The 16992-nt window shown below is 45.7% G+C and overlaps 1 protein-coding gene across 12 annotated transcripts in view; it reads right to left on the reverse strand.

The window, feature by feature from the left end:
• Positions 1 to 2: 2 nt before the first annotated feature.
• The window catches only part of LOC118506524 (galactosylgalactosylxylosylprotein 3-beta-glucuronosyltransferase P), a 48128-nt gene continuing 31138 nt past the window's right edge, over positions 3 to 16992 (reverse strand). For all 12 annotated transcript variants that reach the window (XM_036043767.1, XM_036043769.1, XM_036043770.1 and 9 more), the window contains 5 exons: positions 6585 to 7520; positions 3597 to 3819; positions 2946 to 3100; positions 2577 to 2867; positions 3 to 2505 (listed from right to left, as the gene is read on the reverse strand). In XM_036043767.1, the coding sequence (XP_035899660.1) occupies positions 2398 to 2505; positions 2577 to 2867; positions 2946 to 3100; positions 3597 to 3819; positions 6585 to 7139 (1332 nt within the window). In that variant the 5' untranslated portion in view covers positions 7140 to 7520 and the 3' untranslated portion in view covers positions 3 to 2397. The remainder of the gene's footprint in view (positions 2506 to 2576; positions 2868 to 2945; positions 3101 to 3596; positions 3820 to 6584; positions 7521 to 16992) is intronic.

A 16992-nucleotide genomic window follows, 5' to 3' on the forward strand; every position in this document is an offset into this window, starting at 1 on the left:
ACTTCCTGAAATCGGTAAGATAGAAGTCAAGTTTATTGTTTTCATTTTACTTTTTCTCGTCCTCAAAACTCTCACGCCCATGCGAGTGAAATAGTAGATTATCACTTACCGGAGACGGTGTTTTTGTTTTTCGATTGATTTCCTTCATTTCCATCATCCCTTTCCACTATCCTCTCTGCTCGATCATGTTCGCCCTTTTTCGCGCCCTACAAACCCCGCTAAAGATCACAAGTCGTTTTTGCCCACGTTTCCCGCACATTTCACACCGAGTGTAGTGTTTTAAACCTTCCCCCAAAACGTTTCCTTTCCATAATGTTCATTCCAACATCCACAATTGATGAAAACATCTTCCGGCGGCTTAATGTAAGAATTCTAGGAATTGCTTCGACAACAAACAGTAATGAATGGTAGAACAAATTCACATGCATATTGTTAGTGTCGAGCTCTTGCCCAACACACAAAGGTATGAAACGAAAGCGAAATAGATTTTGCCAAAAAAGCTTGTTGCAGTTGTTCTAGAAAGATTGAACGGGTTTTATCAAGATTGATCACGAAAACCGAAAGCACACGATTAAACTGGAAACGATGCACAGACGTAATAGATCCTAAGGGTACACCTGATAAGATAGTTAATAAACAGCTAGTATTTTTTTTACATCAGAAGAAGCTCGTTCGCGACAGAGTTTGTGGCTCCGGGTTCGGTTGTTGTTATACGTGTGAATATTGTTTGATATCTTGTTCATTAACATACATTCGCTTAAACGGTACGAGAGGAAAAGGAACCTGAACAAGTACACCTCCTGCAGGTCCACCATAGCAGCCAAAGTACAGTGCTGTGGAGGACTACGTGCGCTACATCAAGAGTACATCGAGGAGTCGACCTTCGATTGTTATACACCGTTTGCTGGAAAAGGTACTTTCGGTAAGTTTTCGGTCACTACTGTCCGCTCTTCGTTACACGCTGCTGACTTCCAGTCGGAACCGCCAGCTCCCTCTGCCATTGTGGGACTGGCCGAAAAAAGGGTGGACTAGTACGTGGGACTATGCTTAAAAGTACGACCTTAAAAACTAGAGCTCGAATACAGCAATATATGTATCTATACTGATATCACTTAGCTACGTGTTAACTAAGGGTTGAAGTAAAAACGTATGTCTTCCAGTACCGGCACTAGACGTATATGTACAAATATCGCAATGGACCAAGCGCGGCACCATAATAAGGGTGATGCGCACCGTTAGTCTGACCAATTCCAACCGGCTGGTACCCATTGTCTAGTTGCTAGTCAATTTGTTAAAAAACTTTACTATCTAAAAAGGATTCCCATCCAGATGTTCTGGGTGAAGGACTAATGTTTTTTTTTCTGCACCAACTCCAACACCAGGCGTACCAGGACAATTTGGGAGGGTTGCAGTTTTGGAGCTCGTTCCCTCCCTTACTCTTGAGTGTTATTAGTGGGGAAAAAAACGTGAATGTATGTAAGTGTATATAGTTTTGAATAGTTGTACGCACTATGTATACGGGATTTGTTAACGGGATTGCACGGGAGTTTCGGTATGGAGAGACCCAGGGTGCCAGGACAAGGATTATGCGCTCATGTATGATACATAAAGTACGCAAGTTTCCATTTTTTTTAAACCTTAAATCCTAACAGCGCGAGTCAAATGCAGTGCAATTCAAAAAAGATTCATCTCTCCTCAGCTTCTCGAAATCATAGTTGTGGTTAGTTCTTGTGTTTTGTTGGAAAGTGTAATAGGTTTCGAGTTGAAGAGCTATTAAATGGCCACCGTGGACCTTTCACTTGGATTAAGCGAACATTACAATAATATCTACAGAATCACTTCATTTTTCCCATTGGATGTGTGTGTGTGTGTGTGTGTTGATGTATCGATCAGTTTTGGCCACTTCTTTGGTGCATATTCTAACCTACTGATAATTTCAATAAAATGATAAATCGGTGACTGACTGACACACTCTCTCTCTCCAGTTTTTCTTTCTCCTTACAGTGGCAGCTAATCTCTGCACTCGTTTGCCTTTCGAGCTCGTCAGTTCGGTTACGGTACGATTGGTGTGAAAACATTCACGCACATTTTAAGCTGAACTTATCAACCCAACACGACACCACCGTCCGAGTTGCTCCTGAAATCGTTAAGTACCAATCGACCACCACCTATCCGACCACCATTCTGCTCCTTCTGAGACAACAGTTACCAGGATTTGACAGAAGAAAAAACTAACCGATGTTGAAAGAAAGTGTGATGCTGATACAGCAAGGTTCGATCGCTCTCTACGACGCGGAAAAACGCAGCACCTTAGGGGCCTCCCTTAAACACCCAGACGGAGAGTTTCTTTAGCCAGCGTGGCACCATCAGCGAATGTCCGGTCGCGATCCACTCTTTCTACACGAGCCAACTAGTCAGCTGTACCAGGTTTGTGCCACCGTACTTCTTCCGGTCCAGTGCTGGGGCGGGTGGATTTTTCCTTGCCTGTGTGTGCCATGTCAGGATCTGCAAAGAAGCAAAGAATAGTGTGAGAGAGTTGAACGTATTAAAATGGACGTTCCTGAAAGTCAACTAACCTCCGTACAGTTGGAGGCCAACAGCTCCACCTCCTTCAGATCGAGCGGTTCCAGGCTGCGCAGGAACCCGTCCTCTTCGTACCCGGGCTTAAAGGGCATCTGGGCCTTGGGCCGTGAGTGTAGAAACTTGACCGATACAGCAAATCCGGCCATATCCAGCGGATACTTCCGTCCGCCGAGCCAACCATCGTAGAAACCCGTTATCGTACCGTTCTTCACAATCGGTGAGCTGACCTGGTACTTGGAGATTAGTCCTACCGGGAACATGGCTACCTTGCGCACGTGACGCAACTACCGGGCAGATGTGCAAAAAATATGGAAGCATGTTTAGAGTTGAAGTTAAATTACGTAAATTATTCTACGCGTTACCTGCTCAAACAACTTCAGATTGTACGTGTTGTCGTCGTCGGCGAAGTACAGCGTTCCTTCCGTGGCGTTCGCCCGTATCCACTGTAGTGCTCGGTTACGATTGGACACACCGCGTGGTTTAACCTTTTGCTTGCGGTACTGGGCCGGCATCGGAGCTGTGTAATAGGAGCAGAAGGATGCAAGCTTAGAACATGCGACACGAGGGTTTTTTTTCCATCTTGCTTTATCTCAAAAGCTTGATATTTAACGCTTTTTTCAGGAAAAAGTTTCATCATCAGTCGGTTGATTGATCCTGCAGTGTCCTATGGTAAACTTCCCCCCCGCACTAGCTACATTACTTCAATTATCCGGAGTAACCTGTCCGAATGCTTACAAAGTTCATCCGGATAGCACTATCGGGTTGCTGAGAACTCGCCAGCTGGAAAAACGTATCCCTGCCATTTTAATTTGCCAGCTCTAATGAACACACTATGCTAGTGTCGACTTAATCAGAGGAACGAGAGGGACGAAAAAGCTGGTACCGGCTAACAGCTCTTACCTCTAAAAACCACCGGGGAAAATTTCCCTACATGTTCCTGCCCTACACTCTCTACTTATCGCCCCCCAGGGACAGGATAAAGCACTTCGAGATAGAGATAGAGTATCACCTACCGGCCAGCTGCACAAACGGTACACCGATTTCCTCCAGCAGCCGGGCGACACTGGCGGTCCGATTCTCCGAGTCCTCGACCACAATCCACAGTACGTTCTGCACGTGTTTCAGCGTGTAACCGAGCCGGGTAAGCTCCGGTATCTGCTCGGGCCGTCGGTATGTCGGCGTGATGATGTACAGCGGCGGGAGTAGCTTCGTGTCCACCGGAAATCGATACGGCACCTGCGAAGTGTATGGTAAAACGTAAGTGGCACGGATCGCGCCCAGCAAATGCTGCTGCTGGAAGTTGTCTAATTGTCGGAAGCAAAGTTAGTCGTACTGTTAATCAGCAATTTGTGTGGTATGGATTGTGATGCGATGCTTGTTACACGGGGTAAAAGTTTGATAATTTTAGAAAACATAATCTAAAACCACCCTACCCAGTCCTCGGGTTAAAGCGGGGGCTCACTTTGCCAAGTCCAATTCCCGTATTTTTCAAACATAACCACCCCGGAAGGGGACATTTACGGATGAATAAATTATCGTTCAATTAATTCCATCAAAACGACCTTCTCGGTGGAGCTACGGGTACGGTATCCGGGGGTGCGTTTTTTAGTGGCACAAAATTAAATTGAATGCCCCAAAGGTGAGGTAGCCTCAGTAGTAGTAGGGCGAGGAATGTTGATTCCTCGACCGGAGTTCCATGCAAATGAAGGATGCGGAAGCCAACAAAACCAACTTCCAATCAATTATTGGACTGTGCAATCGGTGTGTGGTTTTATACCGATCAACACCGAACGCTTTGCAATCAATTATAGACTTTTGAGCGGGGGAAAAAAAAACTCCAGTTACACCATTTTTACATGGCGACGTCCCCAACGCGAATTTGGCATGTCCACCAAACATCCATTTAATGGGAGTTTTCAAAGCTAACCGCCCTTTACAGATCAAAGAGAGATATCGTGCGCGAGGACACGGATAGGCAAAACACAATGGACGCACACGTTGGCCTGGCCCGATTCGTTTGACTTCCGGCATCGTTGCGGGGATGCTACGCTTAATCACTTATTCATGGAACTATATAGCGCAGTTGCGTCCCCGCTGTTCGTTCCCGATGTTAGTGTGATGTCTCCAAAGACTTCTCGCCGTCCATCCGGGCGGGTCAACTGTGTGTTTTGAGCTTGCTCGCGAAGGACGCCGTTAATGGAGCGGAAAATGAAAGTACAGATGGAAAATGCCCTCGGGAAGGTGATTGTTTCCAGCAGAAAACAATGATTTCGTATAATGTACAGATGGGAAGCAAACAAAAACACATTAGCGGAACTCGTTTCATTACGTCCGTCGGTACGCTGGAGCAGAACGGTGGGCTCCGACTCCGGTGAGTAAGGATAATGTTAATCTTATTTTTCATCCCGTCTTTAAAACATCGTTTTCAATTTTCCAAGAATTGTACAGCACACCACAAGGATGGTGTCCACCGTTGGAATCGACCAGTTAAAATCAACATTTTGCTGTTTACTGAGCGTCGTACTGCAGCTTCGTCTGAAGCGAGGGGGTTTAAACTCAAACATCCCTCGGTTAAAGCGTTCACTAGAACCGGAGCACAAATTTCCCAGGAGCAATGTAAAACAAAAACACCTTTACATGCCACCCGCCTGTGGGCTGTGAGTGAAATATTGTGCTGGCAATAAATTATAGATGGTACTACTGCACCCTAGACCAAACCCCGGACGTGTGCGACGGAGGATGCTTGTTTGGCGATTTGCTGCTGCTGCACGACTAATCAAACCTCCGGTACCGACGTTTACCCAGCGAACCAGCACCCGGCCGGAGCCTCAGCCATGTAATTGTTGGTACCACCGTAATGCATGCTCTACCACGCTTCAAAAGCGACATCCAATTGGAGCAACAACACCGAGGGGGCACATATAACTGTGCGCTCGCATCGTCACGGCATCCGGGGAGTGTGCATCGGCCGGGTTCGGTCTGCTGCATCTGTTTCGCTTCTTGTAGAGTGCATTCAATCGTGTACAGCGTGTGGTGCTAGTACTATCCGGAACTATCCTTCAGCAGCCCCCTCATGCAGGATGCAACCGATTACTTCCTGCGTTGCTGGAGGAATCCAACAACATCCTGGCCGTTTGATGAGCAGAGCGAACCACGCCGTTTGCACGCGTTTAATCCTGATGAACGATTTCCACCGAGAGCGGAAAATGAAAACCAATCGTTCTGCACCTAAGGAACGGTGGGGAGCGCTGTACAGCAATCTAGCGCTTTACAGAATGACCAATCAAACGAACGCTCGGCACCATCCATCATACCACACGCGAGTCACTCGCCGAGACAGACCAGAAAATACAATTTATTTACCCACTCGGTTTGACATGGCATGATTGGGTGGATATTTTCAACAGCATTACCGAAGCCACAACCCAAAGCTGGTTCTTTGATTTTGGTTGTTTCATCTGTCTGAAAGGATCTAAAATTTGGTGATGTAAACAACACAACGCACCAACATTCCAGGAATTGTAATTAGAAAATATTAGAGCGTGGATTTCAAATATTTTTACACATAGGCCATCGATGGGCATCAAATGAATGCCACACATCAAAGAGAGTTGGTAGGTACATTCCAACAACTCCTGTAATTGCTTGTCATATCGAATAAGATATTCAAGGTATTCATATCACTCATATCGCAACTTCTTCTTGGCCTAACGGCCTCATAGCTCATGTCTGTAATTTTTGGCTTGCTAGAATTATTAATGCTGCATAGTTGGATAGTCATTCCTCACTACTGGGGGATCAGCCCAGATGGGATTTGAGCTCCGGTACTGTCGTGTGAAGATAGGTGCCGCTGTCGCAGCTTCCATGAGCTCTCATGTCACTCATGTACTCTGATCACAAAAAAATCTTTTATAAGCTACTAGAAGAAAGTCCCGAAAAAAACTGAAACACTAGTCATGAGTATAGTTGGTGATGGCGTTCACCTTAGGCCAAATACTTACATCAGTAACTCTACCCAACGATCCACTATCGGAGGACTTCAATATTCCATTGCCACTCGTCGTTGTCGATAACGCTTTGGTAGTGGTCGTTGTCGGTGTCTTCCTGACCGTACTGGTCGTGGTAGTGGTGGTCGTCGCCGCCGAACTACTGGTAGCGGCCGATGTAGACGACGAACGATCGTTCAGCTTCAGTGGCATATCCTTGAAGTTAAGGCTTCGCGAGCGGATCTTTTCCGCACCGAGCGATGGTTCCGAGTCTCCACCGTACAGCAGCTCAATGCCATCGTTACCCACACCGAGCGCCTGCAGTGGTGCCGCAACGACATCCGGCACGCCCAGTGGATCATCGGCTGCGGATGCCGATGGAGCGGCCGCCACATTGCTCACGAGACTGGTGATCGATCCCTGGTTCTGGCACACGATAAAGAAGATCGAGCTAATGAGCAGCATCAGGTACAGTTTGTACGATCGGAGCATGCTTGCGAACGGTAGCGGACCCGTAAGCCGTCGACTGTATGATTCCTGTTCCTTTACCAGGCGGTAATGTATCTGCATCAATGTTTCGCCTTTCGGGCTGTATCAATTCCGCACGACGGTCTTTTCTGGCTGTCTATAAGCTATCTATACCGGCTCACGTACAAGAGCTCTCCAGCGCCTATTGGAGCTAGTAGACGTGAAGTAACGTGAAGGCGAGCGCCCTCTAGTGGTAAGTGTTTTAAACCTAACTACGAAGCAATGGTGGCACGAGTGGCAACTGCCTGCAGCCACCGCTCATCGGGATATGATTGTGTAGACGGATTGTGTGGTCGACACTGGGCGATGCTATCACTGGCACCTCGATACGTTCGCTGCTCTGCTGCCATCGGGAACGTCACCATTTGGTAGTGAAGAACACCGAAAGCGGTGTATAGACAAGGCCCCGTCCTTTTCAGTAGTCTGCAAACGAAACAACCCAAAAAAAGGAAACATCAAAACTAGATCAGTACTCGGCAGCGTATCTCCATTAGTGGGTAAAGTGCTTATTTGGATTAATAAATTTAATAACCGACACAGTGGACTAGTTTTTTTTTTCCTATCCCAAAAGAAACTCGCCAACGTCTAGCTGTTTTGCTACGTTTATCGCAAACGATGATCACAACACGCACATGTGTGCCGTATGTCCGTGGAACTTCCGGCCCGTCACGACGACCAAGATCCACACCATCATCAGCAAAGTCTATCGCCTAGCCTTAGGCCCTTGGGGCTTACTTTCTGCTCGATGTGACTAACGAGACTGTAATTGTATGTAAATTTACCCGCAGCTTCCTCCGTACTACCGCCGAGCACCAGTCAGTCGGAGAATGAATATTTATCGTAGCCCGTAGTAAGATTGTAGCGTAGCTGGTGAGGTTTAACTTCACCACTAGCGAGTTGGAGATGGTTGTTGGCTGGAACCGCACAAATACTCGAGCTACCCTGGCCTAGCTAGCCTAGTGGTTCGGTGGTTGATAAGAGTGGTTATTCCCTGCTGGGTACGATAAACGTATCTCCGTTTGTAGCTGGTTCGCTGACCACAGTTCTCAAGGAACTGACCGCTAGTCCGACCATTTTGGTTCACTGTGAGTACAAAGTGAACTATCAATTGGAAAACCGGTACAAACGTTTTTAGACGAAAATTGGTATTCTCTACCCATCAGAGCTTATGTCGTCCACAAACCCGCACCGTGTAGATCAAAGAACAGTCTGCAAACCAAATTTCCGGATGTGTTACGCACCGGAACAACAACAACCAAACAAGTCTATCTCTCTCTCTCTCTCTCTCTCTCTCTCTCTCTCTCTCCTCCTCCAAAACATCCGAAACAGAATTGCACAGCTCCGATTCCCTTTATCCGGGAACCATAATCGCTTGATCGGATTATGCGTTTTTGGGCGCTCGACACGGCAAACCGAGAAGCTCCGTCCGAGAAGACCCGACCGAAAGAATACTTCCATCTTTCCAGCGAAACACGAATTTGTAAGCTAACGATCTGCTACATATTCAATTCATACTCCGATTAGTGAATGCAAAAAAAAACTCGGTCGACGAGCACATTGATTGGTGAATGGAGGCTTTCCCATCCAGTTCCATCTGTGCCGTCGTTCTCTTTTGGCTTCATTTCTTGTTGTGATCAGTACATTTCATCTGGGGCCCGGGAAAGCGACTATGGTTCATATTTTATTCATCCCCTAGGCCTATCACGTACATTCGTCGTCGACCCTGTCTACATTTTGTTTATTTTACTTTCGATGCTCAGTTCGAAAGATGGGGTTTTTGCTTTGCTACAGCCAACAAATAATATCGAAAATCTTTTGGCATTAGTGTAAATTTTCCATCAGAGCACATTCACAGCTTCCTGGTTGGAGCCGTGCCCGTCTGAGCCGTTTGTCTCCAGTTCATCAACCACAATTTTGCCACATTTCATTTCACTCTTTAACAAGGCCTGCCGGTGTTGTCTGATCTATACAATCGAACGATGGGAAATCATTTTGTAGCTATTTTTGTACGGACCAATTGGGCTTGGCAATGAATCGAACATAATGTGCTAATGTTGACCTGAGTGGGGATCTATTTTGAGAGAGAAAGGTTCGCTGATGACGAGACACTCAACGAACGATTATAGTCGAGCGCTGTTGTCAGTACAGGAAATGAGCATAAGTAGTTGAAGGAGCTAAAGTAGCTAAAAAAGCTGTAATTCATTACTTCAATGGTGTTTAGTGCCGAGCTAAGTAGCAGGCATTCGGAAGGTTGGGCTAATCGCTGTCTCAAATGGCTTTTAAATATAATAGATCAATTTAAAATAAATTAATTCTATATTATAACTTTCTACTTCTTGGCTGTTGGTAATCTAATGACTTACTAGACTTATTGATATCACGTAGATGGATAGTCAGTCTTCAATATAGGGGAACGGTCCCGATGGGATTTGAACCAAGGCCGAGTGAAAATCGTCACTACCACCAGTCCGCTACATTATAATCCAGGTTACAAATACTATACAAGGTTTTGGCTTGTAGGCTTGATTAGAATAATGGGATATTGCAAGCCTATTCTAGGACTTTGTAATCTTATTTCCTGGCTTATCGACCTCCTAGGTCATAACAGCCATTTCTGGCTTACTAGACTTGTTTATACCGCACAGTTGGATAGTCAGTCGTCACTTAATATGGGGGAACGGACCAGATGAGACTTGAACTCCGGTCCTGCTGTTTGAAGACCGGCATCGCTGTCGCATCTACCACCTTCAATATTCCATTATGTTGGATACAACCCTGTAATACTGATAAATGTTAACTAAAATCTCCAACAAAAAGTTAAAAAATAAATAAAAATGCCTGGCTAAATCATACTTGAAAAAATAATTAACATTATTTCAATATTTATACAAAATGTCATAACTATGCTCAGCTTAAAAGTAGAACCAAACATCGACTTCAGCAAACCCCAAGCACAAACACCCCTCCCATCACGAATCACCCGAAACGTACAGCAATAGGATTACGGTTGACGGTCCGTTTCTCCGTTATGATTATTTAATTGCCTTTCTTCCATGAATGACATCATTACCGAACAACATCCCGCCGCTAGTTAGCCCCCCAAAAATTACGCACCAGAGGAAATGCCCTTTGCCATCGGAAAAGCTGTACTGCGACACGTATAATCTGATGCCCAACGACCTACACCCGACGCTCACGCACTCCTCATCATCATCATCGTTGCGATCATCATTATCACCGAACAGTGGCGTACTCGGCACTGCACCGACACCGCAGCATCCGGTAACCGCCGCAAGCAGCGACCAGCCACGTAACCGGAAACGCTTTGGCCTACACCTAGTTTTCGCGTGGAAACGCATCAAAACATCATCATCCGGCCGGTAAAAGTTGACCCGTTTCCGGCCGCAGCGTGTCATCTCTGCACTGCCCGCCAGACATATAAATACTGTTAAAACATCAACTCGACACCATCGAACGCACCACCCACACGAATGAATACAAATCACCGCACCGCACACTAATGTCGGAGACACTGAGATGCTTAATTTATGTTGCACACATACAAAAAAAACATTGTGAACTGCCCGCATCGAAACAATCAAAACAAGTAGACCACACACCTTGCCTAAATGTCTGTCCCTCGCTTCCAGTTCGACTCCTCCCCCCACCCCAAAAGCACACAGAGCTTTCCCGCACCGTGGGTCGTGATGCGAGCTGGAGAGAACGTTTCATAATTAAGTGAAAATCATTTCATTAGCATAAATCAATAGTTTAGAATCGGAAGCACCAGCCGGCTGCAACTGTCCCAGGTGGTAAGTTTTCACTAGTGGGCGACCGAATTGATTAAACAACATTAGTCAAACCGTCCGTCCGACTGCTGCCTCCGAGAGGCAGGCAGCGTCGTGAAGCTAAGGGTGGGATGGATATGATTGCTTGACGCACGGTTTGGCAAGCTCGTGTGCCAAAGCAAATATAATAAATTGTACCTTCCCGGTTTAACCTTGCCGTTGTCGGTGTCTGATCGATGGAAATGTTTCTATTTGCTAGGGGTACTCCAACATAGCACGAACAAAAAAAAAGGTTCGGGAGTCTTTTAAGTCAGTGACAAATTACGGCATTTTGTTATCCTTCTGCTTCCATGTAATGTAAAGAAGTTGCTTTGCAAAGTTAACTAGGGTAAATAACAATACAATTTTTTAATCCAATAAATACAAACAAAATGAATAAAACTTAACTTAAATAACTTAAATTAACTTAAATTGTAATAGAACAAATACGAAAGTTTAAAGCGAGCCAAAGCGCCTGCATGTATGCAATTCAAAAAACATCATACAATTTGTTTCCGACGAAACACGCACACTGCATTTACTTTGCTAAGCTTTTTAAACCAAGCATTTTAACGTGTCAAACACCAGCTCTCATTTACATTATCAAATTTTAAAGCAACACTGATTACTCATTAGCAAGTCAACAGCTTAAAACCCGAACCACCGCAATCAAGTAGATTGCGTACGCAGTTAGTTAATTATCATCTCTGACCTTCCACAAATGATGTCTCTAAAGAGAGTAGAGAGTGCCGTTGATGTTGTGTTCTTTTTCCTTCTTTACGACACCTAATTTCGTTAATACTTTGCGAGATATTTTTACCCACCACCTTAGCTTACGGTAGGCACGAGCCTGGCAGACGTCAAAATTTTAAACGAATGGATAGCAACGAGAGAGATTGCGTGCGCCGCAGCCACTCTAATCCCGGGGAACGATTTTCCCCCCGATTTTTGGGTGGTTTGGGAATTTTTCTCATCCATTTCCCGGCAAGCGGGAAAATGCGCTCTCATACATTATTCAACCATATTCGACCGCGTAAACCTTCCACATGCCTTTGCTCACAGCTATAGCAGCGGAACTTCCTGCCGTTGCTTCATCATAACTCTCCCGACGTTAGGTTGTCTTGTCACTGTGGTTGATCGACTGACGGGTTGATGCTTAATGTAATGAGTGATGTAAAGGGAGCATCGGTTGGAAAATTTCACATTAGATAAAACCATTTTTTTATACCAACCTCCATTCGAGGATAAGGACGATGGTGTACGGCTTTGTAAAATTAGACGTAATGAACGGAAAATTACGCCAAACGCTTGCCCGGTGTACACCAGGTAGAACGCGATTACCTGATGGAAAGAAGCAATGTAATCCACTGATTTTACCCCGGCGCTATGGCGCCATACCTCGTCGGGGGTTTCTTTTTGGCGGTGCTTGAGATTTTGGTGGAACCAGTGATTCGATTTTCTGAGGGCTTTTGGGATAGAAATTCGTACCAGGTATACACAAGAATTTATCTGACGATACTTTACCTACGATTGATCTACATTATCGACCGATCAAAAAGTTCACAACCGTTGTTATGAATTGTTTGGCGAGCAAGAGACAAGAGAGATCAGACGAGAGGTTATGTTTTCATTAGGTACGCCATGTTGTTTTAATTAAAAAGCTTCAATTAATTAAACGGCCATAACAGATGCCGTAGCAATGATGATTTAGCTAAGCGGATAGCGACTGTTCGAGGGGGAAGATAATCCGATATTAAATATTTACTGCTATGCTCAAATCATTGAAAGGCCATTAGTATTTTTTGCGGGAAAAATGAAGCACTCATGGTACACATCACTGAGGTGCTGCTCATTATGCTGGGCATACTAGGACATACTCGACTTATTTATACAAAGAGGCTGGATATTAAATACATAACCTCAGTTGTACTTGATAAATTATCGTTGCAAGTACTCATCCTGACGATCAACGCCCATTTCAATTAGTTTAAGTAACTCCAAATGACTATGTTTGCGATAAAGCTAACGATAAAGAAAACACCTTCTTCACAGTTTTCCATATATTTTTTTTCTCCATTTTTAAATAGAAACAGACCACAACACGCGGAAAGGGAAGTGACCCTAATGCTAGAAATCATGTCACAAATCACCCACTGACAGTCATTAGCCTGCTGACGGTGCAGTTCCTGACACGATGAAAGTGCACTACTCACCAAGTGAAACTACACTGCAATGGAGAAAAAAAAATCCTGTGGACCATTCGTTGACGCGTCCATCAATGGACACGGACGACCATTAATCTTGCAACACAATCGTAACTGATCGGGAAGCGTATATGTACGATATGAATCCCACACGTCAGCGCAAACTGTCAACCGATCTGACCCGGTGACGTACGCGAATCCACGGAGCTGTTGGAGGCGTACGATGGCTCCTGTACCCGGCAATCCATTAGTCCGTTGGAATCCACAGCGGACGTATTACGCAGACAGCATCGGCAGTACCGCAACTCGTGCAGTGCAACCATGGGCAGGCGTCAGAGTCATGCATCCGGTACGATGAATAAATGCTGACAGCTGGCACGGGATCTCATGTTACAGATGATAACTTCATATTGCACTCGGCCAAGAATGGGAAAGATAGTTCGGCATAGCTCGAGTGGCTGCTCCAGCCACTCTTGCCGGCTGGTTAGATGAAAAGGACGGACCGTAGAGTGCTCCCGATAGTATCTAATTATAGTAGTGTCTAGGGCCGCACTTGGGAAAAGGGAAAAAACGGCCAATCACGATTGCCGCCACAAATGCCGCCGACGTTTCTCAATGGCGACCAGATTTAACCATAGAAATGGTTTGCCTGCTTTTGAAATCACAACCAGCTGGTTTTATTTTAAACACAATTTTCACGCCCTCTTCCGCCCAGCCGAGTGGTCCCGGACAACAGTTGTGGCTAGATTTTTTTTACTTCAAATTCTAGCTCCACACCAGAACTACTTAACGCTTCCTGGAAAGTCTGGAGATTGTGGTTGCAAAACCCCCTCTGCCATAGATGGAACATTTGGAAAACTTAATTTCGTCACCAAGTGTGGCGCCAAGATTGCATAAAACTCTTTTCACCATCTTCGACCAACTTACTTTTCCTGGCTGGCCAATATGAATTCTGCCACCCGGGGCGTAATAACGAACAGCAACCGGCACACGATCATCCGCCTGAATATAGAAAACACCACGCCATGATTTCGTTTTGGCAATCTGCTGTGGTGGAGATGCACGAAGATGCAGTCGTAAAAAAATGTCCGCACATAGCGACAAAGAGTAACGTGCTCTGCCTTCAGTCTTATGCAAGGAACAAAGCAACGCTCCGTTCGGCTCCCTTCCGGTGTAGGTGGCAGAAGGAAATTTCTTTTCTTATTTGTGCAACATTGCAACGAGACCCATTCATAAAACATGTCACAACCCAGCGCACCAGGTGAGAGCGTCGTTGGTGCGGCTCCATTTTACTATCAAACATCATTGCTGCACACTGGTCGACCAGAGTTTTTCTCCAGAATGATGGCGACATATATGTATGCCGCGGATATTGAAGCCATTAGCAACCCGTTGTAGCTCAGGGAACTGATGGCGAGATTCTTGGATGGAAAAGTTTTTCCTCCCCAACCCTGTACGTACGTGCGGAAGTCGCGCGCCAGAAGTCGTTTCACGGATGCAAACCCGGGATCACGGTGCATCCGTTCAGCGTGCCCGGGTGCTGACCCAGTACATAGAGGAACCACGGCACGAAATATGCATGCGTTGGTGAGGTGGGGAAAAATATGGCGAATCATAAATTATGCTGTGGCACTAGGTGTGTGTCTGGCACGGAAGCGTCTCGGTGCGGTATCATAAAAGACCGAGCCGAATGTGAAGAAACCGGTGCTGCTAGTTTCAGGGATGGGTTTTATTAGATTATGTTGTTTTTTTTCTTCATCAGAATGCTTCCCGACGTAGAGAGCGTCCATCTATGTACGCGGGAAAGATGCATGAAAGAAACAGGAAATATGAAAATGCAAATCATCGACCATCACAAAACGGAGATCTAATTTTAACGCTACCATGTCTCGTCCGGGTTCTTTGTGGCTAGCGATGCAGGTAATACCCAGAATCGTTCGATGTATAACAAGTGTTTGCACTTGTTTTGCTTCTTCTTTGCTTAACTATTTGCAAAAGAGCAATCACGCGAAGAATAATCTCGACCACTCAAAACCGAGCTCCCCAAACTGGGAGTAGCTGCCATCGTAGCTCTTTTTTGCAAGTCAAAGCCAATTCTTTGAAAACTGACAATTAGTCCCGGATATGGAGAAGCATCTGTCTCGCGGGACCATGTGCCTTTGAGCCATGCTGAAACCCAGTCGAGTGGCCAGGTTCTGCCGCTGCTACCAAAATATTGGATAAAGTCCATTCATGCCACTAGCTGCAAGGAACGTCTGTCGCAATATTCACGTTTATGGGCCCTCCTAGCGTAGCTCTGCCAACCGTTCGCTGCCCTTTTCCTCGAGCATTGGAAAACGTTCTGCACACTTTTTACAGATCAGCAATCTAGCGGAAAAACTACCGAATGGTACGTGACCGGAACACTGACGCCACCAACCCATTGCCGTTGGAAACCCGTGAACTGAACCGGGGAAAAAAAAAACAACCAGAATAGCTCAGGACCACAGTCCAACAGAGGCGTGGTATCAGTAACCCACGATAGCTGCAGCGTTATCATGCTGCCGAACGAAACACGAGACCACCGTCCTTACTGCGGAAAAAAAGGTTTTGTAAATGAAAACTACGCCTGGGATTGGATCGCCCAAAGGGCAGGTTTTAAAAAGTATCCCTAAGCACACGAGTTACAATTTAAGTTTCAGCGGTGTAGGAATGTTAAATAACACCTTTAATTTATAATCATCGACTTATCGTACCGTTGCAAAGGTACCTTTATTTCGAAAGGCTCCCCCGATACCAAGCTAAACTCTGGTTTTTTGCAAGTAGAATTAACTTTTCCCCAGTTCGAGAATGCTTTCACTCGGTAAAAGCACTTTGTTCTGGTGAATAAATAAACGTGCAGCATATGGTAAATATTTGCAGCAAGCATCTTCCCATCCGCAGTAAACGAACGAATTTTGCGCAGTAAACGAACCTGGTGCTTTCGCTCCAAACCTACCCACAACGTACCCTGCCGAAGGAGGATCTAGCAGCGCTACCGTGTGGAAGAGCATGTGTGTTCCTCCGGTCGCTCGCACGCACCGGAGGAACACGTCAATGCGGCAGTTTCTTCCGGAGCTGGCTGTGACTTCTCACGTGCGGATATCCCACGCAACTGTGAGGCTGCGTGTGAGATGCTGCGGCAGGAGCTACTTGTTGCTTTGCGAGCATCTGCAGCAATTCTAGTTTCCCCCGAGTATGCGGCTCGTTATCGCCTAACGACCTAGATTTGCGAAATGTGTCCACCAGTGTCCTGCTAAGGGGACTAAGGCCGTCCATTATGCACGATAAAACAGTGCCACGCAGTCGGTGTGTGCCACGCATACTAATGGGAGAGTGTATGTGTTGCTAGTTTATTTATTATTAAACAACCAAACTCGCTATATTTTAAAAGTAACTCTAGATGCCAAAAAAAAAATAGAAAATCGAACGCTTGATGTTATACTAACAGAAAACAACTTCAACAATATTTGCAATCTTGGTATCACATGACGGTGCCGCACTGTACGGTTCGGTACGCAGGAAGAAGGTCAAACTGGCAGCCCGGGCGGCGCAAACCAAAACCGGAAACATCCAATGATGATAAAATTCAATGCGATACACGCAGTGGCAGCAGTTATACGGCAAGTGTCTAGGCTGCGGTACAACCGACACACGAGCGAACGTTGTCTTTTATTTACAACGTTTCGGTCCGCGCCCTACGAGCAGTTTTGGCTCTGGGCGGAAAGGGTATCATAGCACAGATTTATCTACCCGTTCGAAAGGGCCTTGAATATCTGGATGCAGTCAAATGGGTATCATGCGATAATTCTAATCTTTCCTGAAGTTAATGGATAGTAAGAGGAG

The sequence above is a fragment of the Anopheles stephensi genome, chromosome 2, assembly GCF_013141755.1.
Source record: "Anopheles stephensi strain Indian chromosome 2, UCI_ANSTEP_V1.0, whole genome shotgun sequence".
Classification (NCBI taxonomy): domain Eukaryota; kingdom Metazoa; phylum Arthropoda; class Insecta; order Diptera; family Culicidae; genus Anopheles; species Anopheles stephensi.